We start from the raw sequence: 27045 nt of genomic DNA, 5'->3' as shown, positions 1-27045 counted from the left end.
TGATAACATAAAAAAATTGTATTACATTAATATAATATTTTATTAAAGGTGTGACTAATCAAAACCTTAATGATATTTATAAATTAATAACTCATGATGTTTGTATATTAAAAAAGAACATTCAAAAAACTAATTTAAAAGTTTTTTTTTTAAATAATGATTAAAATTAAGTAAACTGACATGTATTCAGTGTGGTTTGATAATTTGTGAAATGAATGTCATATTTAAGTGTGACATGTCCAGACACTTAGACGCCACTGTATCTACAAATAAATGACCACGAACATACAGAACACAACAACAACATTTGTAAATTTCTCTTCGTTTTTTCATATGCATATATGATTCTAATCCACAACATTCTGAGTCTCATCTGCGGAGACAACAAAGATGACGTTGTGTCCTTCCGGAAAGTTTTATCTGGAGAAAGCATCTGTCATCTCTCATCAGAGGCTGCTGCCGCCCCAATGCTGCCACAGTCGGCAGACTGATAGCTTAACCTTTCCACCATACTGCACTTCAAAACGAGCAGAGAGCCCCTAGGATCCCTCAGAATGTGTGGTCTTCTCTCTGCACCACTGATTTCTGCATGCACGTCTCATTCTGTACGAGACATGACTCGAGGATAAAGATGCCTTTCCCCTTTTCTTCTGATCTCACTTATTCCTCTACCAAACATCTAGAGATCTTGACATTGGTACATGTTCTCAGGACTTCAGTGCCTGGAATAGAATGTGCTGGCCAACTATGTCGGACTGCGGTCAGGATGAGCAATACCACCTGCCATGGTGTTGCCCGAGCGTTAGACAGTGATGGGCAAATGACAGATTGGAGTGTTTTTGGAATGGTAGCAAAGCCACTGGCTAGTAGCCATTGCTCTTGTGGGAAATGAAATCAGTGCTATTCGATCACGTCATATTAAGTCCAGAGGGACTCTGAAGTCCTGAGACCCATTTTGGATGAGGCTAAAACCATCAGCAGGAGAACAGGAAGTTGTGTTTAATTTTTGTGAGGTGACGGAAAATTCATAACAGCGCTAGAAATCAGTCCATTGGATTGGAAGGGAAAATGACCTATGTGGATTTTTCCTCAATCGTATACAATGCAAACAGCTTCTAGATCAAAAGTTTCACCATCATCCGTTCCATATGATTCTCCTACATAATTATAACTGAATAAATCTTCTCTGTTACTATGAAAAGCTTTCAATTTTCAGCTTCAACCTCCACATTGAACGTCATCGCTTGGTGAAAGATTTATAAAGGCTGGATGAAAAGAAAGTGAGTGAAACTTCAAAATAGCTCTCTACTGCCACCTATCAAAGAGTGTAGCAACTGCAAGCAAGACAGCTGACTAAAACAACCCCATAATGAAAGAAAACAGGGGAGTCAAATCAGAAGAGTGAAGTGATTATTATAAAATTATGACAGCTTAAGTTTTAGAGGTTGACCAAAACATTTTTGTGGACATTTATTCGGCTAGGATGCAGCCTTTTTCTCAGTCTGGAGAAAAAAAAATTCCACAATCAAAGTGAGGATATAATCATGGATCAGATCAATCTGAAACAACTCTTGCGGCACAGTTTTTATTATTTTTTTATTTTTTATGATTCAGTCTTAAAAGGTTTCTCTGGCCAGATCCTCTGTTGAATTAAGAATCTGTCAATCATTCATTTATACCATTTATACCATTCAGCATCAAATTGTGCAATAATCCCCTCCCACTTTCCTGCCAGCGCCCATCCTGTGCCACTCAGTAACATGAGTGGACAGGAATTCAAGACATAAAACTAGGGCACTTTTCCATGACCCAACATCATTTTTTATATCTTTATTCCATTGTATAATTGCCATTATTTCAAACATAATAATGAAAACCGCTTCATTTCTCCCCCCATCCCTTCTTATTGCCTCCTGATTGTGACATCTGTGTCTGTCTTGATTTTATTGGATGAAGTGCTCCTTTTGAAAGGATAATAAATGTGTAAACAAATTCAAAACAAGACTTTCTCCTAAGCTTTGGTTCTCATTATCAAATTGTGCGGCTGCCCTTGCCAATGTCCCCCTCCTAGGCAATGTCATCCTTTTACAACTCAAGATCAGCTATAATCAAAAGTGTCTATAAATTTGAGCTTCTCTAATTAAGGTCTCCTCGCAAAGCGCACAAGCGGGCGACTGGGCAGGCGGCTGCCCTTGCCAATGTCCCCCTCCTAGGCAATGTCATCCTTTTACAACTCAAGATCAGCTATAATCAAAAGTGTCTATAAATTTGAGCTTCTCTAATTAAGGTCTCCTCGCAAAGCGCACCAAGCAGGCGACTGGGCAGGGATCTCTCCCAAAAAGACTCAAATTGGCTCCCAAGCACAACAAATCACATTATGATTTCAGCTCTTGCCCACGCACCGCTCATCTTGAGTCGGTTAACCCAGCTGAAGAGGCCGTCTCGCTGCGGCAGACCTGTGCTCTGACTCTCTAGAAAAGCCTGCAGTTGCTGAGATCTCTAAACATGCCGAGGGAGAAACACATATATAAAGTCAATGATGTCCACAAGATTTTATGTTTATAAGCGGGCCCTGAGAAAATATTTGGACATTTTTGGACACTTACACCACACTTAAAATGTAATGTCATTGCATTACGTTAAAAAAAAACATTAACCTAAATGGCTTCTGCAAATAAACTGTCAGACATTTACTCAGAACTAGCTTCACTTTGCTTAGTAATTTCTGCAATTTGTTTGAACATTGTCTGTAAGATATTTTTTTATGTTTTTGAAATAAGTGACTTATGCTCAACAAGGATGCATTTATTTGATCTAATATACAATAAAAACAGTAATACTGTGAAATATGTGTACAATTTAAAATAACTATTTTAATAATTTATAATAAATATAATACAAATATACAAAGCTGAATTTTCAGCAACCATTTATTCAGTGTCACATGATCCTTCAGAAATCATTCTAATATGCTGATTCAAGTAACGTTCTCAAGAAACATTATTTTAGTATGTTTTAATGAATAGAATTGTTAAATAGAACAGCATTTATAAATTTCTTTCCTGTCACTTTTGATCAGTTTAATACGTCCCTGTTGAAAAAAAAGTATAAATTTCTTTAAATATTGTATTGAAAATATATTTAGCCACTGTATCTACACATACATGCATATAAAGCAAAAAAAAAAAAGTCACATACATTTCGACAGGCTCATCTCTCCTTACAGTATTTTTGGCTGTTGTTGTTTTGTCATTACTTATTATGTTTATTTATAATTCAAGCATTTCTACTGAAATAATGACTTGGTTTGTAATTCTCTACAATTTAGCGTCTCAATTTAGATTCTGTTAAAAGATGTGTACAATACTTTTTAACTTCGATTCATCTGTGACGTTAGTATTTGACCAAAAGTCCTCTGAGATGTTTGCTTCATCTTCACATGAGAAACTAGGCCGACGGCAGAACTGTAACTCTGGGCAGAGATTCACCCAAAGTTTCCAGACAATATAAAGCCAAAACGGGACAATGATTTGTCTCTCAAACAGAGCAAAACACAAGTCTTCCACCACAGTTAAGTCACTGCAAATTACAGCATAGTGGATTTAGAAACAGTTACAAATTTAAAGTGAATTTAAAGTGCTAAAAGAGAGCTCCTTAGAAGGCTATTTTTAGACTGAGTTTTATGGGAATACGTTCATACAAGTCTTTATGATCAATGCAATGTTGTGATCACGCCATCAATAGCTCTTCTCCAGCCAAAAGACATATCAGCATTCTGCGCTAATTACAAGGTCAGACAACAGCCAACTGGACAGCAGTCCAAAAAAAAGTGAATGCTTACACTCAAATACATGCACACACAGTGTATCATCTACCGTGCAGTTTCATTTTCCTACAGGGTCATTCAAACTATGGCCCTTGACTACTTAGACTAAGTGCTCAATTAAGCATAGCTTGTTAGCTGGTTTCCTTTCCAGATACATTATTGCTGCCATGTGCTGTATTACGGTACTGTATGTAATACAGTGTGTTCGGCCAGTATGACTGCAGACCCCAGTCCTTTGGAATCTCTAGTGACTCTTTTTTTTCCTTCACTCAAATTTTGTGTTTTCATGTTATGTCAGACCACTTGATTTTTTCTTTATATGAGGGACTGTGTAAAAGGTCTGAAGAATTTAGCAAAGAAAAAAAAAAAGAAAATTTGACATATATCCAAATGACACAGCAAATTCAATGAAACGTGGGCATTACGTACCAAAACAGACCTGGACACACGTTTGCATTGGATTGTAGAGAACAATTCCCCTCCTCAAACACAGGAATTTATTTGACCACAGACATGAAGACTGAAGGTCAAGTTCACCCTTGAGACTATCTTGATGTGTCCCAGTGGAAACACTTATTTTCTTATCATTATTTGCAATTATTGCTGTAAACTTTCTTATATGTAGGCTACAGGCATTCAGTTACTTCATTGACTAATGGCAAGATTTTAGAAAGGCCGCATTATATACAACATTAATCTTAAACGATGTCTTAATAGCTTTATTTACTACTGATTTAATAGGTTAATAGTTCCTACGTGACATCATCATAAAGAAAAGTCATTTCAGTCAAGAAGTTGCTAGCCTATTTAATGAAAAACTACGAACAAAAACCTTTTTCTTCACAGAACAAGTAAACAGGGTCGATTTTGATTTCATGACGACTTTAAACCCAAAGTTTACCCTCACGTTAGATACGCCAAGATTTCTTCAGAGATTCACTTCAGAACATTTAAATGCATTCCGAAATGAGCTAATTGCTTGACGTGCATTTTCGCCAATGGCATAAACGTCATTCAAACAATGAGAGTATGTTTTATCAAAAATGAATGTGGTTAACATTAGCATCGTTGATTAGATCACCATCGTGATCAGGCGATAGAGCATATTGTATTTATTGTTGCCAGCTCCTTTCAGTCCGCTCCAAAGGCCCAATTTTGAATAATTTCCCCCGGAAAATAAGCGCGAGCACTAGCCCAGACACAGCCTCCCATGTCGAACAATCATATTCACGCTACTCTTACCATAACACCGCAATTATCCTCATTGCTTACAGCAAAACAGCATGTGTGATGGATGAGCGTGTGCGTGCTTATGTGTGTTTACGTCCCCATCTGTCGCAGCTCCTCAGTTCAGTGTGCGACCTCCATAAATCATATCATTAAGATAACGTCGGCGGCCTCTGGCTGGCTCGTACATTACCCAGGCAGACTAAACTCCATCCGTTCAAAGCCCCGCTCTCTGACAAACAGCTGACACAAGGGCGACAATCCATATCCGGCTCATGCAAACAGTAGTTCGACAGTAGTTCTTGTAGGCTTATGGGATTCAGAAGGAGTGATGTTTTATCACCAGAAGAAAATAATCCATCCGTGGTGTAAACAAATGCATATTGCACCCATTTGAGGTGTTTGCACTTTTAGGAGTTGCTCCCAATCTACTGCAGGTACCTGTGGGAGGTAGGCCTATATGATCTGTTTGGAGAGTCTAAGCTCCTTGCTGCATATGTTACCATTATACTTCATGCCTGGTTGCAGTCAACTGATTTCTTGTGACATTATGATCCTGCACATTTCCTCCAGCGGTAATTAGTCGTAGCAGTCAATGAATCTCCTCTGTTTGTTTTTGTAAAGTTTATTATGGTTTAATTGCGTTTTTGTCCCATTTTAAGAACGGTTTTCTACACATCGAGGAGGGAACGACAAACGCACTCAAGTTTTCTCATCTGATACTTGATGATTGCATAATTACATAAATATCATTAAATCTCTGATTATATAATTTGTTCCTAGAATCACTTAATGCGTCAAGGTACAAAAAGACAAAAGTCTGAAAACGACACAGAAGTGGGTGTATAAGAAGGCGATTTGGAGGCTCGAAGAAGAACCCTCCAAAATCAACATTACTTCAAACATGAGCTCATCTAAACATCTGTCCACAACATGTCCAATCATAGCCCCGCTGAGGCATGTACACTTGTTTCTGGAAATAAATATTAGGCCTAATTCAGCTCTGATTGTAGCAGCCAGTCATGGCCCGGAGAGGAAACGGTCTTTGCGGCAGAAGTAATGTACATATCTCTCCCAGGGTCCCTCTTTTAGTCGCCTTTATTTATTTGATCTCATTTTGCTCTTTTCTTCTTCTCAGTTGAGGTTTTGTGAATTTATTTGTCTGATGCTCCTAAACTTCATTTCACACTTATGCACCAGTAAAACAGGAGAGTGTGTTTTAAGTGAGGGTCTGCTGTGGAGGGGACTGAGTTCAATTATACTTAGGCTGTCTGTCTTTTCCCGTCACACTCCATTTGCGGTCGGCGGATACGTTTACACAGAAACTAATCATAACTAAAACATTTTTGTGTAAATCTTACCAAATTACTCTGTATAACAGGGGCAGGGAAAGGAAATCAATACCAAAAACACTTAAGGTAACATCTGACCGTTCTTCCGGACCTTCTGGATAAAACTAAGATCAATGATGAAAATAAAATAAGTTCCCATTAAGAACACTTATGAAAGAGACTTTTTTTTACATAATTGGGCAAATGTGAAGTTCGCAATATCCGGCTGAACTAATACAGGCCCATTTTTCACAATTAATGCTGGATTGCACTGTGCACTGTATATCATCTTATGAATCACCTACAAGTTCCATATAGATGGAATATTTCCTAAATAAAAAGCACGTCTATTAGTGAGCTTATAAAGCAGTCGTATACTCCAAGAAACTAGGCCTGATTTAGTACAATACAGATTTGATTAAATAATTACTTAATTTACTCCTGAAAGAGGCAATGCTTGAAGGACAGAGTGGAAATAAAAAACTAAACAAAAAAAAGGTTTGGAGTCAAATTAATGAAATTATATATATTTTCAATTGATTCTGGCGCATTAAGATTCTCTTGTAAAAGAAAAAAGTTATATGTTTTACAACAGATGGACTGTCACAGGATGATAGTCAAATCTGCTACATTTCCATAGGCCATGAAAAAGACAACAAATGATGCTCAAAAGTGGGGAAAAATGCTCTGTGACTACCACCACTGCCAAGTACATGCTTCCCCCTTGTGGTAGATTCAAAAATTATTATTAGGTACAGTTTGAACTTTCCCCAGTTTCAGGCTTTAACACATGCCCTATTTTCTTTGTATATCCCTAATTGGAAAGGCTGTGAAATGAGTCCTGGTAGGATATATAAAATGCACTGCAGTGACATTAACTGAAAAAAAAAAAAGTTTTGGAGAGACAGTCCAAACCTGAGAGAAGCCAAGCGCAGACCTAATCCAATCCCTGTGACCAGGTCACACATAAATTACCTTTTCACACTACCCAGCTTCGTTAACAGGCTGCTAGAGGGAATGACAAGTGCAGGGGGTGCAAGCTAGCACTGGGTTATTCTACTGAAGAAAGAAAGAAAGAAAGAAAGAAAGAAAGAAATTATTGCTAAATATTATACAAAGGTCAAAAATGGGATGTTAAGTGAAAAGGGTAGGTGCTTCACTTATTTCCTAATTTGAAACCTAGTCAAGTCCAAAATCCTTCATTGTCACTCTTAAAATAGCCTTGTATGAAAGGTAGACATCATATAAGCAATAGAAACTCAAACAAAAATGATTATGATCAACACAGACTGTCTGTAATGGCACAGAAAATAAAGTAAAGCGCCACTATACCGGTTCTTTCTCGTTAAAGAACTCTTCATGAGTTGATTTTCCTATTTCTCGGCCAATACATTTTGACGAGCTCAAAATGCATAATGAAACCTTTTGCAAAGCAGTTGGCGTCATTGCTTATTACAAATGTGCAGACATCCGTTCCATCTGCTGTATATATTACTTAAAACGCTTAATAAAACAATTGTTGGTCTGCATATATGATGCATCACATGGGCGTCTGGGCTGTTGCTTCGCATCTTGTCGGTGCATCCTGGGCAAACGGCAAACAAACACATATTTGTGACTCTGGACCACAAATCCAGTAAACAAGTAGCACGGGTATATTTGTAGCAATAGCCAAAAATACATTGTATGTGTCAAAATTATCTATTTTTCTCTTATGCCAAAAATCATTAGGATATTAAGTAGCCTAAACATCATGTTCCATGAAGATATTTTGTAAATTTCCTACCGTAAATATATCAAAAATGTATTATCATTAGTAATATGCAGTGATAAGGACTTCATTTGGACAACTTTAAAGGCGATTTTCTCAATATTTTTCTATTTTTTGCACCCTCGGATTCCAGATTTTCAAATAGTTGTATCTTGGCCAAATATTGTCCTGTCCTATCAATTGAAAACTTATTTATTCAGCTTTCAGATTATGTATAAATCTCAATTTCAAAAAATTGACCCTTATGACTTGTTTTGTGGTCCAGGCTCACATTTAATGACGAATTCATAGAAGATATCATGGCACTCTTATCATTCTTATAGACACCTAGATGGTATTTTAACATAAACCTAAGTAAACATAACACGGATGAGCTAAATAAAAAATTTCATTTTGTCAGAGTTATATCACACAAATATGATAAATATCCCTAAAGAGAAAGCGTCCTGAAATAAAAGGGAACAATTTGTAAACGGAACTAACTGAAGTGCGCGTGTATCCCGCGCACCTCTCAAGACAGACAGACAGACATCCGGTTGATCGATCGACTTTAAAAATGTCTAACTAAACATTTTTATTTCATGTAAACTGCTTTGCACTAGAAAAAAACGGACAAAAAGTGCTTAACGGACTTCAAGGCGGTTTTGAGTGTCTGCTAACTGGTGTTAAATGTGCGCGAGTTTTCAAGTTGGTAAACAAAGTTTGTGGATTGTGTTAAATACAAACTTGAAGCGCGTCTTACCTGCTGATCCACCCGCAAGGATCTGATGAGACGCATCTCTCAGTAAACTCTGCTTTTTAGATGTCATTTTCTGGTTCTGGGCCTGTGTTGATGAAGACAAACTGTTATAGCAGCGTTGCCATGTTTTAAACCTATTTGTTATTTCAAATGTATTTTAGTGTAGCCTATTATTAATTACAGTCTCGAGGAAATAAAACCTGTCGATAAAACGAATAGGCCTAGAGGAGTCTGTTAGTACGTTAAGATGGTCATAAGCCGCATTATATAGTGATGAGGACTACAGGTGTGTGTGAACCTTACTTTAGTTTGGGATTTCGGCAAAGATTGTTTATTGTAGCTCATTGAGATGCAGCGCACGCGGAAGAGTCCGAAGTTGTTCTGACACGCGGCGTCTTCATGCGCGCGCGCTCTTAGGCAGTGCGGTTTAATCTTAACTCGAAGTCTGGTTCAGTCACAGTTCAGTGAGGCCCATGTAAGAGGTCGAATGCGAACGAATTGTGTTGTAGTAGAAATAATAAGCTAATAATACGGTGTTGTTTATTTACAGTGGCCCCAGATGCATTTCACACTGAAACACGCGTGAATGTCATCGTATTGGATAACAAAATATCAAAACAAGTTTCATCTGCAAACAGATTATGCTAAAGCTTTTCTCAAAATAACTTTTTTTTTTCCTGAGCCAGTTTTCAGTTATTTTAATAATTTACAAAACATTTCCTTGAGACTTGAAATCAGTTCCCTTCAAGTTCACAGAGGTAGCAGATAACCAAAATACGTTTGTCTTCATTTTTAACAGTTTATTTAATGTTTTATCATTTAAATTAAAACCTAAATAAACTTGTTTTTATTATTTGTGACGTTTATACCCTTGCTTTAACTTTTTTTTTTTAATTATTATAAATGCTAACTTGTTGGATATTTTATGTAATGATATTCATGCATTTTAATTATTTAACTGTGACTTAAGTGTCTTTTACTTAAATACTTATTTAAAATACTTTAAAAACACTTAAGTCATTAGTTTTAAGTTGATCTTAATCTTCAAGCTAAATGTTCCATCAGTTCACAAATTAAAGCCAGAATAAGTTATAAATTAAAGTACTACTTTAAAATAGTTTTGATATAGCTACTGTACAATGACTTGTTGATGTCCAAGCAACGAGATTCGCTTTCTTTACAATCTAATACAACGTAGACTAAATACAACTTTGTTGGATATTTTCCACCATCTATTCCAATGTTAAAAATATTTACATTTATAATATAATAATAATTATATATATATATATATATATACATAAAGACATACATTCATACATACAGTGGGTATAGAAAAGAATCACCCCCCATTTCAAATAATCACATTTTGTTGCTTTGCAGCCTGAAATGAAGACGGACCGTTTTTGTTTTATCCAGCTGTATTTACTCAGTGCAACTTATAACATCCAAGTGAAAGATATAACACCATGTCAGAAAAAATAAAATAAAAAAACAGAATCACTGATAGATGATAGAGATAGAGCTAATCTATAGATATATATTTAATAACTATATATATATATAGTTTTTAAATGTATAAATCTATATCAGAAATTTTCGAGCATTGACTGTTAGTTCTAAACAGTAAAGAAAATCAAATGAATGAAAAATCTGTAGATGACATTCATATATGTAATTGTTTTTTTTTCTTACACTAAATTCTTAAGAGTTTTAAAACAGAACTTGGAGGTTAAAATAATTTACCTAATGTCTCATAAACTAAAAGCTGTCATTTAAAATGTGTCTGGGATTCCTTCTAATCATGTAGTGAGCCACAGCGTTGTTGTTTTTTTCTGTGCAGAAGGGAACAATGAAAAGCAGGCTTTCCCTAATTCAATGTTACAACTTGCTTATAGTCTTGGCAGAGTAATGAGCATATTACCGTATTAGCTTAGAACATGCACATTTTTTCCCCCGTTAAATTTTCGAATTGTGAATTTATAGCAGGCTATTGGCAGGGAAATGCCATTAGCACCTTGACCTGCCTGGAGTGAGAGAGCAGACGAAACCCCACCCCGTCTATAAACCTACACGGTGGCCAGCAAATCTGTGAACCGTTTCAGTTATGAATCTTTTTTTCTGCAATATAAGAACATATCTAAATAAGCTAATCTAAACAAACTTCTGTAAATTTGTCCAAGACTTTACAATGATTGCTAAGGGCACACAGAAAGCCTAAATGAAAAGGATTTATTGATAATCTATTTGAATAGAGAAGTATTTTACACACAAATGAACATGAAGAATTTAACAATAATGATACTGTGCATAAAGGTAATATAACGTTGTCAACAAATTGAGCTTATCCTTGAAATGAAATGCAAGAATTAACAATCAAAAAGAAAACACCAGAACAATTCATTTTTTTATTTGCAACAACCTCTCTATGCACATAAAATGTGAAGCTCTCACAGCATCACCTCTGAATGTCTGTACTACCACATTTTTGGGCTTGGATCTTAACAATAACAAAAGTGGCATTATTTCTAAGCTACTTGAAACACGTCAAGGTTTCTAGAAAAGAACTAAGTCTGACGAAGGAAAACAAGTTGGTTAGACTAAAAACAGCAATGTTAAAAAAAAAAAAAGGCTAAATAAATATTCAAAATACAGAGGCAGTGGTTTGATTCATAGAATAATTCAAGTCATTATTACAGCTCTTTTTCAAAACTCATCCGTACATCCTCCAATCTTTCAAAATCTTACAGTGCGTCTTCACCTACTTTGTCAATTATCAGTTTCTGAAACGCTCTTGATAATTAATTTTTTTTTATTGTACAAAGTAGTTAACACTTGTATTTATTAAGTTTTATGAATTATGGAAAACAAAATTGTGGTTGAAAACATGCACTTTATGGTAAATATGCTAAGACCTAATGATTTTAAAAATCTTATTAAAATATGACGTCATAATAATATCAATATAACTATGACCATTCTCAAGCTACAAACTTCACGAAAATATATGATCCTGCACATATTAACGGGATGTTGAGACGTTAAGTTCTTATTTCTTTATACAAGAGGAAAGGCTATGGCTAGCGCGCAAATATGAAGTAAATGTGTGCCTTTCTGCAACTACTGTGTAACCTAAAACTTGTCACTACATTTGTTAAAATGAACAGTTTGGCTCAGATTAAGCATTATGTTTGGTAGTACTACGGAAAATGGCACGAAACTAATGAGAAAACAAACTTTTAGCCCAAACTCTATAACTTCACATAGTGCTGATGACATTTTCATGTTATTTCCTGCTTGGATAGATTAGAAGAATTCCTCAACCCCGTTACACTACCACTAGACACATAAGACTGTCCTGTGTATACTGGTTAGCTAGTTTCTGCTGAATGTGCTGATGTATTAGAGATGATCTGTGTAATGTTTCTACATATCCTGATATTCACCATACAAACTTCAAATGACTGATGGTACGGTTAATTCATGCACCGTTAAAACAGTGGAAATGTCCTGAACCAATATAAACAAAAAACGTTTAACTAACTAAACATTAAAAAATTCCAACAAAGACAGAAATAAAATAAAACCATGTTATGCACAAATGAAAAAGTTAAACCGTGCCTTTAAATGGACTTCCAGTTTAAAAGCTCTAATTCCTTAAAAATGAGCGCCAAACTTTTTCCATTCAAGAATAAAATACTCTTAGATCTGCTCTGACTTGGTGGGTGATCTTCTCAGGGTGGCTTTCTATGAGTCTCCATTAAAAAAAAAAAAAAACACTTTGTGATGTGTTTATTTCTTGTATTTGGACTACGAACAGTGTGCAAGTAGTCACCGTTTCACACAATAAATAACGTTAGCAATTTATGGTTTGAAAATTCAAACACAAAATCGTTGAATTGTATCCCAAAATAAATGCTCTAAATATTTCCCAAAATGTGTTTTTATTTGTTTGCAGACCATGTGATAGGTTGCCGAGCCAGACACCCGGAGACTGAGGTTTTAAAGGAGAGTGGGGCCTTTGGTAGTATATGTCATTGAGGGGAAGTGACGGCTGTCGATGTCCCGGAGCTTCCTGTCCCCATGAGGCCCCACTGCTGAGCCTTGAGTCTGGTTTCCAGCCCCTGGTAAGCTAGAGGTCCAGTAGTTAATATAACTAGCCATGAGGAGCGTCAGTTCCAGGATCTACAGCAGTGAGAGAGAGAGAGAGAGAGAGAGAATGAACCAGAAGGTCTTTAGTAGACAAATATTTCAACATTTAACTTGCTCTTACTGTATCAGGCCAAAAAAGACACAACAAAGCACAGATATGCGAGTAAAGCTCACGCTCAGACTAACACGGTAGAGCTCATTAGCACTTCCTATATCATGTAATACTGTATGAGTGAAACTCTCATTGAAAAACCTGTTTTTAGCATCAGATATCTTTCAGATAGTGGTTTCAGAGGGGGGTGCAAGAGTTGAACTCAGGTTTTAAGCTGTTTTAAAGTTCTGATTTCTCCCCCACACACTTCAGATCAGATTTTTAAGATAGGTAATAAAAGTTCATGTTAAAAGCACAACATATCATCAGAATTCTGTCTTTACTGACCGCATTTGGAAATGCAGTTAAAATGTGTTGTACTGTACCTTTTGTGAATTAGCATGTCTTACCTTTGGTTTAGCCATTGCAAATAAAAGTTTATCCACAGTCTTCTTGCCCAAAGCCTGGTCTTTAATCTGGCTGACCACTAACATGAAATCTTCCTTGCAACCTCCGAAGGTGATCACTGACTGGTATGGATATGTGACGAATGGGTGCTAAAGAAAAGCAGAGCAGTTTCAGTTTATTTATATATTTATCCCCATAGGGAAAGTATGTTTGCAGCATACACTCACACATTTAACAATTCTCATTTGGCATATATGAATGTAAACAATCATTTAATACTAATAAATCTAATTTAAAATAACTGCTGACCCTTGCTGACCATCAGTTACCACGAGAGGAATAAGAATTTAATTGCTCGCGGAATAAAAGATAATTTTGACCTGTTATTCGAGCATCTGGGAACACAATATCGTCGGCCAGATGTTAACAATTCAAAAGTATAAGATAAAGGATGCCTCTTATCATTCACAATGATGTTAGCCTTATTCAACAGTCTTTCTTTATATATACTCTCTATGCTCTGTAACTTTATCCCTAATAATTTACTTGCTATTGTTACCAGCTTCCCCAATGACCTCCTCTGAGCCTCGGAAGCATTACCATACCGATAAATCACACAAAATGTCATAATGCTTTCAATAAAAGCCCCATAAAACATCAAAAGCATTCTGCTATGGACATTAAAAGAAAGTAATTTCTTTAAGAAATACATTCTCTGTTGAAGCTTTTTGCTTACATAATCAGTCCATGCGTCCCAAGTTTATTGTCCAGCATTACACCGAGGTATATACTAATTGTTGCTAATTGTATTTGTTACTAATTGTTTAATTAATGTAGGACAGGTTACAGTTTACGCTCTCTCTCTAAAATCAATATCCATCTACTTATTTTTAGTTTTAGAGCACATACATTGAGATGTTTTCAGTCTCTTACAACTCTACAAAAACGAATATAAACACTACTGTTCAAAAGTTTGGGATTAGTAAGACTTTTTTCATGTAATTCATCCTTGCTTTTATTTAGATTAAATTGATCCAGTAAAAGTGAAGGTAAATACTTTTATATTGTTAAAACTTTCTATTCTGGAGAAAAAAAAAAACGTATCATGGTTTCCACAAAAATATTTAGTTTTCAGCATTGATAATAAGAAATGTTTATTGAGCATGCAAATCAGCATATTAGAATGATTTCTGAATGACAATCACATTCATTACACAATAATGACATTTTAAAATATATTAAAATACAAAACAGATGTAATAATAATTGTAATAATCAATCTGCACAGTCACAATAGTACTATTTTTGTATCTTTTCTGCAAAATGTGAGGTTTTCTGTTCCCTTTGTTCTTTTCTAAAAAAAAAAAAGACAAAAATAGAAAACAGAAAATTACGGAGTCTGCCTGACCCTGTTTATTCTTTCTCAAAACAGCCAGATTGAGAATATACAACCAATTGGGCAAGATATCATACTGTTAAAAAAAAAATCTGTGACATTTACGGTAAAATACAGACCGGCAGCTGTGGTTGCCAGAACTTCACCGTAAAAAATATGGTAGCAACATTTTAGGTTTTACAGACTTAACTTAACTTCACAATAAAATACCTTAAGGAGGGGGCTTTGTAGAAAACGAAGCGTTTGAGAGAGGCGGGGCATAGAGGACCTACAATAATGTACAGTATTTGAAAAATAATGTGTTTTTTGAACATTAAAGCATATCAACATATTCTGTTACACCAAATACACAAAATAATGATCTTTAAAAAAGCATCATATGACCCCTTTAAAGCAGAGATATGAAGCTCATATTTTTCTTAAATGGCTAAATTGTTCTTTTGGTGAAACTACTTTACTAAGTGGATAAACATCTGGTTATGTGCAACTAATGTTTTAAAAAATGGTGGGGATGTCATGGAACTGTTAAGGCTTTTGAATATTAATTAGAATGTGATAAAATAATTAAAAATGCTGTTATAAATAGTCTATGATGTATTAGTCGTGATCAGTAGTTGAGTATTTGCTCATTTCTACTGTCAAAACAGTATTTCCAAAAATGATTTAACCCTACATTTCCCTGGAATCAGCTATGTACTTTACAGATTCATAAATATTTACAGAGGTACTTTACAGTTACATCACATCCCTTGTTACCGTTACATTCTCAAAACTGTGTTATAGTTTTATATTTGTGGTGCTGCACACTTGACTTGTAGGCTTTCATTAAAAGGCTTTAGTGTAAGCATGTTTTTCATTTGTTTTTACAACCTCAGGGAGTCTAAATTCTTTTCTGTGGCAATCAACAGCACACTTAAGAGCTTAAGTTATAAATGACCCGTAATATTCCTTTAATGCAGTCTTACTTTCTGAAACTATAACTAGAGCAAGCATCCACATTCACTCACCATTGTATAGTCCAGAACACTCAGCCCATCCTCATTAACAGCCAGCCACACTCGAGTTTGCTCCAGTGAAGAGGGAGGCAATGGCTGCACAACAACAGAGTGGGAGTAAAAGGAGATATTCTGCCATGTTTTAACAGCCCTCTTGTGAAAAGGTACATCTGAAAATCTTTTTAAGTGGTCAAGTTTGTGATTGAAAATAGCAATCAATTTTGCCAGTGGCTAAGAATACTGATGCCTTATCTACTGTACATCTGAACTTACCTTGGCACTGAACAGCTTGGCCCCAAACAGAGGCCACTTGCGGGCCACGGTCAGGTAGATTCTTACACATTCGGAGGATGTGCACCCATGAAGGACAGACCACTTAGTGGCCAAACGCTCAGCGAGTTCCCTGTGGGACAAAGTTGTGATTAAATGAAATAAGTAAAGTGTTTGTATAAAGTTCAATATAGTGAACATTTTAGTTTTCATGCCATTTAAAAACAATTTTAATCAGTAAACATCATATTACAGTTAATAAAGAAAAGTATTATATAACATGGTAAAATAGGTAAATTGGGCATTGGTAAATGGTAAATCAGGCATTCTATGGGCAAACATTATTATAAATTAAACCTAAACAATATATTATAAATTATTTAAAAACTTTATATATTAAAAAAATTATATTTATACTAACAATATATAATTAAATGCTAAAAGTGGATTACAAATGTAAAATAAATGTATACATAATTTTTAATATAATTAATAATAAATGTGTATTATTTTTATATTTTGTTTGGTAAATGGGGCATTCTGTGCTCAAATATCAATGTAAATTATTCTAAATAGCTGTATATGTGTGCGTGTGTGTATAGATAAATTAGGTAACACTTTACTTAAGGCCTTTATACATAATGCATTATAAAAGTAGTTTTATTGCATTAATTATGCCTTATAATGAGTCGTATAATGCATTGTGTGATCTCATGAATAATTGTAATCACAGTTATAATACATTATAATACTTTTCTATTTGTTACACCTTTAGAAAGTATAATGCATTAAAAACATGACAAACAAACCTTCAAATATTATGATGCATTTTAACCTTGGTTATTATTTCTTATGAAATGATGTAAAGCATTTTAACATACATTATGAATATGTTTATAAAGCATTATACATGAAGGCTATAAGTGCTACCATAAAGTATTCTATTTACTATTTAATTATAATTTATTATATACTTGTAATTATACTAAAAGACATACTAATATATTAAAATGATAATACATAATTGCATAATAATAATAATTATTAATAATAATATCATACATAATAATGAATAATAATAATTACATGCCCTAGAATTGAGTAACTCCACAAACAAGTTGTTATTTATTTAAATATTTATTTTATTTATTGTGACATTTTTTATTTTGTTATGAGATTGTAAAGATCTGGTAATATGGTAATAAATGTGAATGAACATACTGACACACAAGAAACATTTCAGACTTTGTCTGAAATGATATGAGTTATACATCATATAATATAATATAATATAATATAATATAATATAATAATATAATGTAATATAATACACTTTATAAACATGAACGTGAAGTGATTATAATGTACTTAATTTAAATAAATATGAATTTACCTGAGCTGCTCCATGCTGCATTCCTGCTTGTAGCGTTTAGGATAAAAACGCTCCAGTACCTGCAGAAGGACCTGCTGGGTCTTCGGCTGAGAAGAACCAATGGAAGAGATTGCTGGGCGGTCTAGGTCACCATGCTCGACCTAAAAGATAAATGTGATTGAGGTGTATTTGTGATCCACCACCACTTCAAGTACACTTACTCTCAAACACTTGATCCACATTAACACACACCTGTGCCATCAGCGCAGCCACCTCCAGGCCCAGTTCCTTACTGACAGGGAAGTGCCCTTGTTGTACCTCTTCATTTACTTGATATGCCAGCAGGAGGCGCTCTCGCTCAGTCTCCCCCTTAGCCTGAGCTCTGAAACACAGCCTACAAGGAAGATTGACTGCTTTTAAAAACCTGACATTATTAATCTATTGATAAAAACATTCTTAATACTTGATTTTGATAGATATTGTGTGTACGAGACCTCAGTTTTTCAAACATACCTGCTTTTATAAGTGAGACGGACAATCCGTGTTCCTTCATATTTTCCAGGATGAAGTTCTTTCAGTGCCTGTTCCCACTTTGAGATCACATCACAAATCTGCACCAGAAGATTAAAAAACATTCCTTTAATTTTCTCGCAGCACAATATATATATAGACTAAACTGTTTTATGTACTTTGTAAAAGCTCTGATATTCAGTGTTCATATTATACTTTATTGCTGGGCTGCAGGCAGTGCTCCAGATCTTTTCCAGAGGGGTCATCTGTGAAGAGCGCGAAGCCTGAAATCTGTGGTTTCCTCATGCCTGCCCTCTGGTTGACTGTGTTCAGGAACTCCTCCACTGTGGTGGAACCATCAAAACCTACGACCTATAGAGATGGAGAAAGTTAAGAGGCAGCAGCGTTCTGAAAGCCTGTCCTGCTATGGTAAAACTGTTGACACTCACGCATTCCATGTCATACATCAGAGACCCTGTTTACACCTAGCATCCATTTTTTGTGACCGGATCATGAGTGGTCAATGCTGAATACATGTGTAAATGGGGTCTAAAACAAGTTGTGATCAAATCACTGAAACCACATATTCAAAAATGCATGTGACAACACTGTATGTGTAGTGTAAACACTCATCCATCCTACATGCATCTTAATACCAAGTGTAAACAGGGCAAAAGTAATTTATTGAAATGGAGCAGTATATTGAACCTTAATGTTATTAAAAATGCTATTGCATTTTTGTTGAGTATCATATTTGATACATCAGGCTTTTATGGTTCATATATTCTGATATATGAGAATATGAAGCTTATACTTGAGGAGGAAAAAAACACCTCTGTATTATTCAGAGGCCCAAATTCATCAAAAAATAAGCAATTTGGTGGAATTGTTTTTATTAATATGGCAAAAAAGTTAGATGAAGTTCTGGTAGCTTGTAATGGGAATCAATGTGGTTTTTATAACAATACAGCAAACTACTTCAATAAAACGCATATAAATATCACTCTATATCTCCTAATAATGTCTTAGCAAGATATTATATATATAGCAAGATATTAAATGCTTAGATTTATGATCAAAGATATGTACTGTAGTTTTAATTGTGGGGGGCAAATATATACAATGCAATGCAATAGAATGATGATTGAGAGATGTGCAAATAAACAAAAGCCTGATCATATTTGATATTCATGCTTAAACACGGTTTTTCTAAAAAAAAAAAAAAAAAAAAAAAAAATAAAAAAAAAAATAAAAAAAGATATATGGATAATCAAGTAAAATTAAGATGCTTCAGTCCAGTAAATGTTCATCTTGAAATATTACTAACAATAAAGTTATGTTTACTTTATAACAAACAGTAAAGATTTTACATAAAAAGATGTGTACCTCAACCTGAAGGGGGACGTTTTTACAATTACAATAAAAGACCTTTTACTTGCTAAAAAGTATAAACTATTAATCAGAGGGCAGAAGGCATGCAGTAGATTGAGTACTGCAGGTTTTTCAGTTGATCATGTTGGTAATTTACGGGCCTTAGAAATTTGCATATCAAGTATGATACAGTGTGCTTTATAGGATTAATGTAAGGGCCAGATCAATGGGAACAGAAAGTGTTTGTGTGTACCTCATAAGTGTTGTTCATGAAGTGAACAGGTATGCTGAAGGGTAGCGAGTGATGGTAGGGGTTTCTCAGCAGAATAGAAAGAATTTCCATTCGTGAAGGCTTTGCCTCTCTCTCTCCATTCTGTAAGGTTCTCTCTACTGAGCGCTGGCAGTACACAGCATACTTCCCCACTTCAGTCCTGTGGGCGTACACACATAAACACGGGCTTTCAAATACAATTACATGAGGCATCAAGGCAAAAACCCTTATTCGTATCCGTATATAAGTCTAAATGCAGTAAACGTATCAACTCTTAATTTATTTTTTTATTTCTTAGTTTTGTAGCAGCCTTTTTTGACCATTTTTTTTTTTAATTCATCAATTAAGACATACTACATATGATATACTTAAATGATGGAAGGCCAAACACGAAATACTTATGTAAAATCTGAATGTATAGTTGAAAATCCAAATATATATTTATAAATTTGAATATACAAATGTAAATCAGAATATATAGTTAATCCAAATGTAGTGAATATAACCAAATATAGTAAATACAAACATGCACTACCATACTGTAAGGTTTTTTCTTTGTTGCTGTTTTTTTTTTTTTTTGGCAAGAAATTTATATTTTTTTATTCAGAAAGGATTCATCATGAAATTAATCAAAAATGACAGTTACAACTTACAAAAGTTTTCAAATAAATGCTTTTCAAATTAGAATGATCTGATGATTATTAGAATGATTCTGAAGAATCATGTGACACTGTTTGGCTGCTGAAAATTCATATTTGCTAAGAAAAAATTAACAACCAAAATAGAAAACAGTTATTTTAGGTTTTAATAATACTTCACAATATTACTGTTTTTTTGCTCAAATAAATGCAGCCTTGATAAGCAGAAGAGACTCCTTTCAAACACATAAAAAAATCTTACCATCTCCAAATGTTTGAACGGTGGTGTATAGTTGTAAATCTAAACTTGAATCTGAATGTATAAAATGTATATTCTTAAAATATCCAGTAGTTAAAAATACGGAATAATCCAGAAGTTATGTATTTATAATTTGTATTTATAAAATATGTAACAAACAATATATTCAGATTTAAATATACTGTATATTTGAGTGTACAACTATACAGTCAGATTTATAACTATATACTCAAAACTATATTTAGATTTAGGGTAGTGAGGAAGAATCAGTCTGAGTGTGAATATATTGGGATTTATTTAACATGTACAACACATTGTACTTCATGGAGTGAGCGTGTGGCCAGTGACCTGGGATCTGCGTTCTGCTGCAGGTACTGTCTCAGGTACCACAGGAAATGATGCTGAGGCAGGAAGAGAGCTACACACAATGACAACAGCTGCCAGCACTGAGAAAGAAAGAGTAGAGCAGAGAGATATAGAGATATAGCACACTTCACATGATGATACGGTGTAGTGTGTGTGTGTGTGTGTGTGTGAACAAATATGACACAAACCTGCGTGAGGGCATAGTTGTGAGGAGTGCGGCAGTTGGTCTGTTTGATCAGCTGACAATACATCTCATTCTGCAGCTCTGGATGTGTTAGGCACACCTGCAGTGCATTCTGGGCCAGCGAGGTGTGGTAGTCGATGGAGGGAGACTCCACCAGCACATTGATGAACAGCTGGCATGACTACCAGGGGGGCAAAAAAAAAATGTGTGTGGGTCAATGACACAACACTAAGTTTTTTGCCCTATTTATTAATTTATACAAAAATACATAAAAAATGCAATTCATAAAAATAGTCCATAACAATGTCAGATAACTGAACCTTTTTATGACCAGGCAAAGTTAGTTCAGGTTGTAAAATGTAATGTGGGGTAATTTAAATAAATAAATAAACTTTAGATTTATAATAAATGTAATTATATATTTTAATTTATTATTTTATTTTATGTTATTGTATTTTACTTTACATACTTAGATTTATTTCAATTTAGATGTGTTCTCTCACATGTATCCAAAATGTAAGAAAAATATGATCATACTTTTTACTTGGTAGTTACACCACATGACATTTTATTAGCCATTAAATTATTTTTTTTTCTTTGAAATTGGTATACCATATTAGCGGACAGAAAAGTGTTGGGAGAGAGACCAAATGAGATTGGGATATATGGCACTACTGTCTGTGATGAGAACCGAACAACCAGCAGATGGCGAACTCCTCACACAACATGTTACACACATGTTACACAACACAGCTGCTTCTGTGGCCGTAGGACAGCGCATGCAACAACATGCTTTACTGTCTTATTAACATTCTGTTTCTGTTCTTACAGAAATTCTTACAATGCAAATTAAATCAAGTCAGGATGTAGCTGTCAACCCCCCATTCATTACTTCAGAGTGGGAGGCCTTTTCATTCAGTATCAAATGACTACCTAAAAAGCCCCTCTGATCTTCAAAGAGCACCGAGGGCTGCGCATGATGCTAGCTCTCGAGGACACGCCATTGAGTCAATAGGGCATAATATCTGTAAACCTCTGGAGAACAGGTTTCTCAGTTGAAAACAGGAGCCTGAGGAGAAACTACGAGCAACTGGAATGAGACTATCTCTCCAAACACTGTCAGCGATCCTCTTTGAACTCAGAATGAAATGTTTAGGCCTGTCCTCAAAATGAGACATTACAGGGCTAGTAACGTTTCCCACACAAAGTGCTGGGAGCCACTTGTTGAGGAGTCATTAACTAGAAGTAGTGATCCTACTAACTACATTTGTAGCATAATGGATAACTGTAGCAAACCCTACTTAACCCCTTTTCACATTATTTACATGTAGTTTTATAAATGAGTGATATGGGGCACAATTAAGTGAATATAAGTGCACTCTCCTAGAAAGTTTTAAGTACTACAGGGTGTCCTGAAGTGAGGATTTTGATTAATTCCTGTGATTTGTTTGAATCCATTTACCAAAAAGTTTCATTCAAATTCATTCACTGATTCGTTTAGTGACTCTTTCTGCACATTACATGGTTAAGCCAGTAGGTGGCATCATACGACTGTTCCCTTTCATGGGAACTTCGAACTGCGTCCTCTAGGGGTCGCTATGGGGAACGCCTCGTCGTGACCCGTGTCTGAAGCATACATTGAAAAAACACCAACTCATTGGCCGGCGACAGCCATGACGTCACTACCGGTGCGACTATAGTATAAATAGGCGCCGGGAGCACACATCATTCTCTGTGTGCATCCGTGTTGACGTTGTTTAACATCTGATGACACACACGATCTATGCGTTATTTGTTTGGGCGAAGAGCACGCACGCGATGCCTCCGAGGGGGCAATCGGCGTGCACTGCAAGTGTTTTTTCCAAGGGAAAAGCTCCGCTCTCGCCTAGAGGACGCAGTTCCCTACTCAGGGAACCATGGTTACATAAGTAACCTGAGACGTTTTTTTGTGTGTTTAAGTCATTAAATCATTCACTCAACCAAATTGTTACAAAACAACCTAGTAATTCACAAAAAAAAAAAAAAAAAAAAAAAACTTATCCTTTATAAAAATTCACATCATTCACATCAAGGTTTCACCCACAAATGACAAAACAGCAGTTCTATTATTTTTCCTCTGCTGAGCATGACTTTCGAGCATGATATTCATCGAAATACATTATGAGCAGTGTTGTTATTGTTAACTAAAACTAAAACTATTTATGTTTTTGGTAACTGAAAGTTGAAATGAAATTAAAAATAAATATTAGATGAAAAACTTAAAAATTAAAGAAATGTTGGCAACTGAGATAAAGTAAGTTTAAGTATTAAAATTACTTACACTGAAAAAAGTTAAACAACTAAAACTAATAAAAATGACATAAGCACATAATACAATTATTAAAACTTAAAATCAAATGAAAAAAATTCAGTTAATTGTTCTGTCTCTTGTTCTGACTCAAAATGAGACTGTTTTTAGGTCTCTGAACAACAAATTATTTGTTGTTCTTACACTACCGTTCAATAGTTTGAGGTTGGTAAGCAAGGCTGCATTTATTTGATCAAAAATACAGTACAAAAAGTAATATGGTAAAATACTTTTATAATTTAAAATAACTTCTTCATTTCTATTCTCTGTTATTGTCAGCAGCCATTACTAACGTCTTCAGTGTCAAATTATTCTTCATAAATCATTCTAATATGCTGATTTGGTATTTCAGGAAACATTTCTTACTGCTATCCATGTTGAAAACAGTTGTGCAGCTTAATATTTTTACTAATATTTACTGACCCCATTTACTATTGACCCCAAACTTTTGAACACTAGCGTATGTCATGCTCATTTAATTTCAGCAATTTGTGTCATTTGCCATTGCATTATGTGTATTCAAATTATATTGGTCATCAGCCTGCTATTTTGATATCAGCATGGTGTGCACTGAAAAAAATAAAAAATAAATAAATCACAGTTCTGCTTGAGTTTAGAGTAGCTTTTTTTCTATATTGTTAGCCATGATTTAGTTTGTGGTCCCATTTAATATCATAATAGAGATCCTTTATATTTTGTGCCAAAAAACCTCTGGTTTTATTACTTGTAGTGTATCCAAGTACTACTGTTTCAAAACTGTAGTCTGACTGTAGTTGAACTACTTGAAATTATGAGCAGCATGTATCTTGGCAAGCTACAGTTTCAATGCAGTTTTCCCAACACGATTACACTGCAGAGAGGGTTTTTTTTTTTACATCAATGAGAGCCAAATCCAGCTCATTATCTCCTGCGCTATAATGAGCACAAGGCCTCCCATCACATCCTTTGATCCTGCTGTGGGAGACACAGTAGCTCTCTCACACACAGGGACAGAACGGCACCATCAACCCTCAGGAGAGGAGGATGAGGACAACTTAGAAGTGTTTTGAGAGATGGAGTGACTCTTCAAGGAAGATAAAGACAACAAGAGAACATAAAGACTAGAGCGTTTGTGAATGTGACAGAGTAAAAGAAGACAGACGAGAGCGTTCACCTTAAAGAGCTTGAGAGCCTCTGTTTGAAGCGCCTCGGAGGGCAGCGTGGTGAGAGGATACCGCAGACCCTCTTTACTGAAACACAACACTTCACGTTTCCACAGAGCGGAGTCTGCACACATGAAGACACAAAAGATTGAAAAACAAATTAAAATGGCACAACAGCTGCCATCAGGCCATAAGAACTGGTCGTAAACACTGTCTGGGGTCTAGACAGAGTCATTCAATATGTCTGTCTCGATTTAAAACCCTCCATCAAGTGACTTGAGAAGCAGTTGCACATGTCGTAGAAGTGTGCAACTGGTAGATATTTCAAAGTAACCTCTGACCTGGGTCTCCATCCACATCCAGCAGCTTGCCAATCAGCTGCTCGTACTCTGTACCTACTCTCAAACTGGCACAACTGCCCGCTGAGACAGTCAGGTGGTACAGCCAGGTGTCCTATGAGAAAGACAGCAAGAAACTGAGTTTGAATGCAGACGTTTAACTGAGCTGAATTTCATTTACCAAAAGTAATGACACTATGAACAGCTGAACTGATACTGAAAAAACTTAGTTAGTAATGTAGCTCAGTGTTTTTGTTGACGTTAACAAACTATTAAAAATTGAAATATTAAATAATATATTAGATGTTATATGATAAATGCTGCTTTGGCAACTAACTGATATTAAATGAGTTTAAAAAGAAGCACTAAAATGACTAAAACTAAAATTGAAATAAAAATAAATTAAAGCTAAATAGAAATATTTAAAACAAATGACAAAAGCCTATAAAATTACTAAACTAAAATGAAAATGAAAACTGAAAATATAAAAAATACAATATTAGTATAGAAATAATGCTAAAAGAACTGATGTAGCTTTTTCACTAACATGCTATAGAGTAGCACTGTAGTATGACAATTTAGAATTTTAGTTCATTTAGATGTTTCCTTTGATTCACAGACTTCTGTGCAGACTAGGCAAAATTCTGTTCTTTTGAAGTTTCTGTTCAACAAATAATCTTGAAAAAATGTAGCATGTTTCCACAAAAAATATTAAGCAGCACAGCTGTTTTCAACTGTGATAATAATAAAATATGTTTCTTGAGCAGCAAATCAGAATATTAGAATGATTTCTGAAAGATCATGTGACACTGAAGACTGAAGTAATGATGCTGAAAATTCTGCTTTGCCATCACAGGGATAAATTACATTTTAAAATATAATAAAATAGAAAACCGTTAATTTTAATTGTACTAATATTTCACAAAATTATTGTTTTTACATTGATCACAAAAATTTAGCCCTGGTGAGCATAAGATACTTCTTTCAAAAACATTAAAAAATCTTACCAACCACAAACTTTTGAACAGTGGTGTATATTTTCTGGTTTTATTTATGGTATATTGTTCTTGACAAGTTGATCTGTTTAAATGTTCATGTTGCCATCATAACAAAGTGTCTGTAGCTTAACAACACTGGTAACAATGGTAATCACATACCTTCATAGAGAACTGATTTGCATATGAATGCAGTATTTTACATATTTTAATATATATATATATATATATATATATATATATAAATATAAAAGCAGCACTTAGGTAAATGTTAGGCAAAATTCAGATGGTGTTTGTGGTATAAGTTGTACCTTTTCTTGTTTAGTCCCGACAAGCAGGTAGGTGGGGCTTTGCTCTTTGGGATGGACCACTAACGTGAAGTGAGAGGAGAGGAAGCCCCGCCCACCTGCTTCATAATCCTCATCAGAGTCACATGACCTGTCCACTTCTTCCACCCGTGCTTCTCGAACGCGTAGCTGACCCAGTGGGAACTGCCACAAACACATATTTGATATTAGCACAATGGCATCATAAGCAAAAATTTATTTACAAATTACCTGAATATATATTTTTATTTTAACATTTAAAATACACACGTGAACTTTAAAGGGGTCATATGATGTTGCTAAAAAGAACATTATTTTGTGTATTTGGTGTAATGAAATGTTTATGCGGTTTAAGGTTCAAAAAACACATTATTTTCCACATACTGTACATTATTGTTTCTACTCTATGCCCCGCCTTTCTGAAACGCGTCGATTTTTACAAAGCTCATCGGTCTGAAAAGCAAGGTGTGCTGTGATTGGCCAGCTATCCAGTGTGTTGTGATTGGCCGAATACCTCAAGCATGTGACGGAAATGTTACGCCCCTCACATACTGTGATGCCGTCTCCCGGCACGGCGAGACAAAACCAATAAAACCCATTACAAACGAGGCATTTGTTGCATCCAGTGAGGACATAATTACTGATTATAATGACTTATACTGTCTTTTTACGCGTTGCGTTGCATATTGCGCCACGTAAACATAAAGCCATGTCTGCATT

The 27045-nt window shown here is 35.1% G+C and overlaps 1 protein-coding gene and 1 pseudogene across 1 annotated transcript in view; both read right to left on the bottom strand.

Annotated features, from left to right (window-relative positions):
• Nucleotides 1-9268, bottom strand: part of LOC107741873 (mitochondrial 2-oxodicarboxylate carrier-like) — a 103117-nt pseudogene extending 93849 nt beyond the window's left edge.
• Nucleotides 9269-12460: 3192 nt separating this feature from the next.
• Nucleotides 12461-27045, bottom strand: part of LOC107741858 (pleckstrin homology domain-containing family H member 1-like) — a 45835-nt gene continuing 31250 nt past the window's right edge. The window contains exons 18-30 of the mRNA XM_016554665.1: nucleotides 25008-25119; nucleotides 24678-24790; nucleotides 21182-21358; nucleotides 20976-21073; nucleotides 19713-19890; nucleotides 18305-18460; nucleotides 18092-18189; nucleotides 17831-17972; nucleotides 17600-17739; nucleotides 16210-16339; nucleotides 15949-16032; nucleotides 13548-13694; nucleotides 12461-13079 (exon numbers count right to left, since the gene is read on the bottom strand). Coding sequence (XP_016410151.1) covers nucleotides 12897-13079; nucleotides 13548-13694; nucleotides 15949-16032; nucleotides 16210-16339; nucleotides 17600-17739; nucleotides 17831-17972; nucleotides 18092-18189; nucleotides 18305-18460; nucleotides 19713-19890; nucleotides 20976-21073; nucleotides 21182-21358; nucleotides 24678-24790; nucleotides 25008-25119 — 1758 coding nt within the window. The 3' untranslated portion in view covers nucleotides 12461-12896. The remainder of the gene's footprint in view (nucleotides 13080-13547; nucleotides 13695-15948; nucleotides 16033-16209; nucleotides 16340-17599; nucleotides 17740-17830; nucleotides 17973-18091; nucleotides 18190-18304; nucleotides 18461-19712; nucleotides 19891-20975; nucleotides 21074-21181; nucleotides 21359-24677; nucleotides 24791-25007; nucleotides 25120-27045) is intronic.

The sequence above is a fragment of the Sinocyclocheilus rhinocerous genome, unplaced genomic scaffold (assembly GCF_001515625.1).
Source record: "Sinocyclocheilus rhinocerous isolate Xijiao unplaced genomic scaffold, SAMN03320098_v1.1 scaffold1157, whole genome shotgun sequence".
Classification (NCBI taxonomy): Eukaryota; Metazoa; Chordata; class Actinopteri; order Cypriniformes; family Cyprinidae; genus Sinocyclocheilus; species Sinocyclocheilus rhinocerous.
The sequence above is the reverse complement of the archived record's forward strand: the minus strand, read 5'-3'. Positions and strand labels throughout refer to the sequence as shown.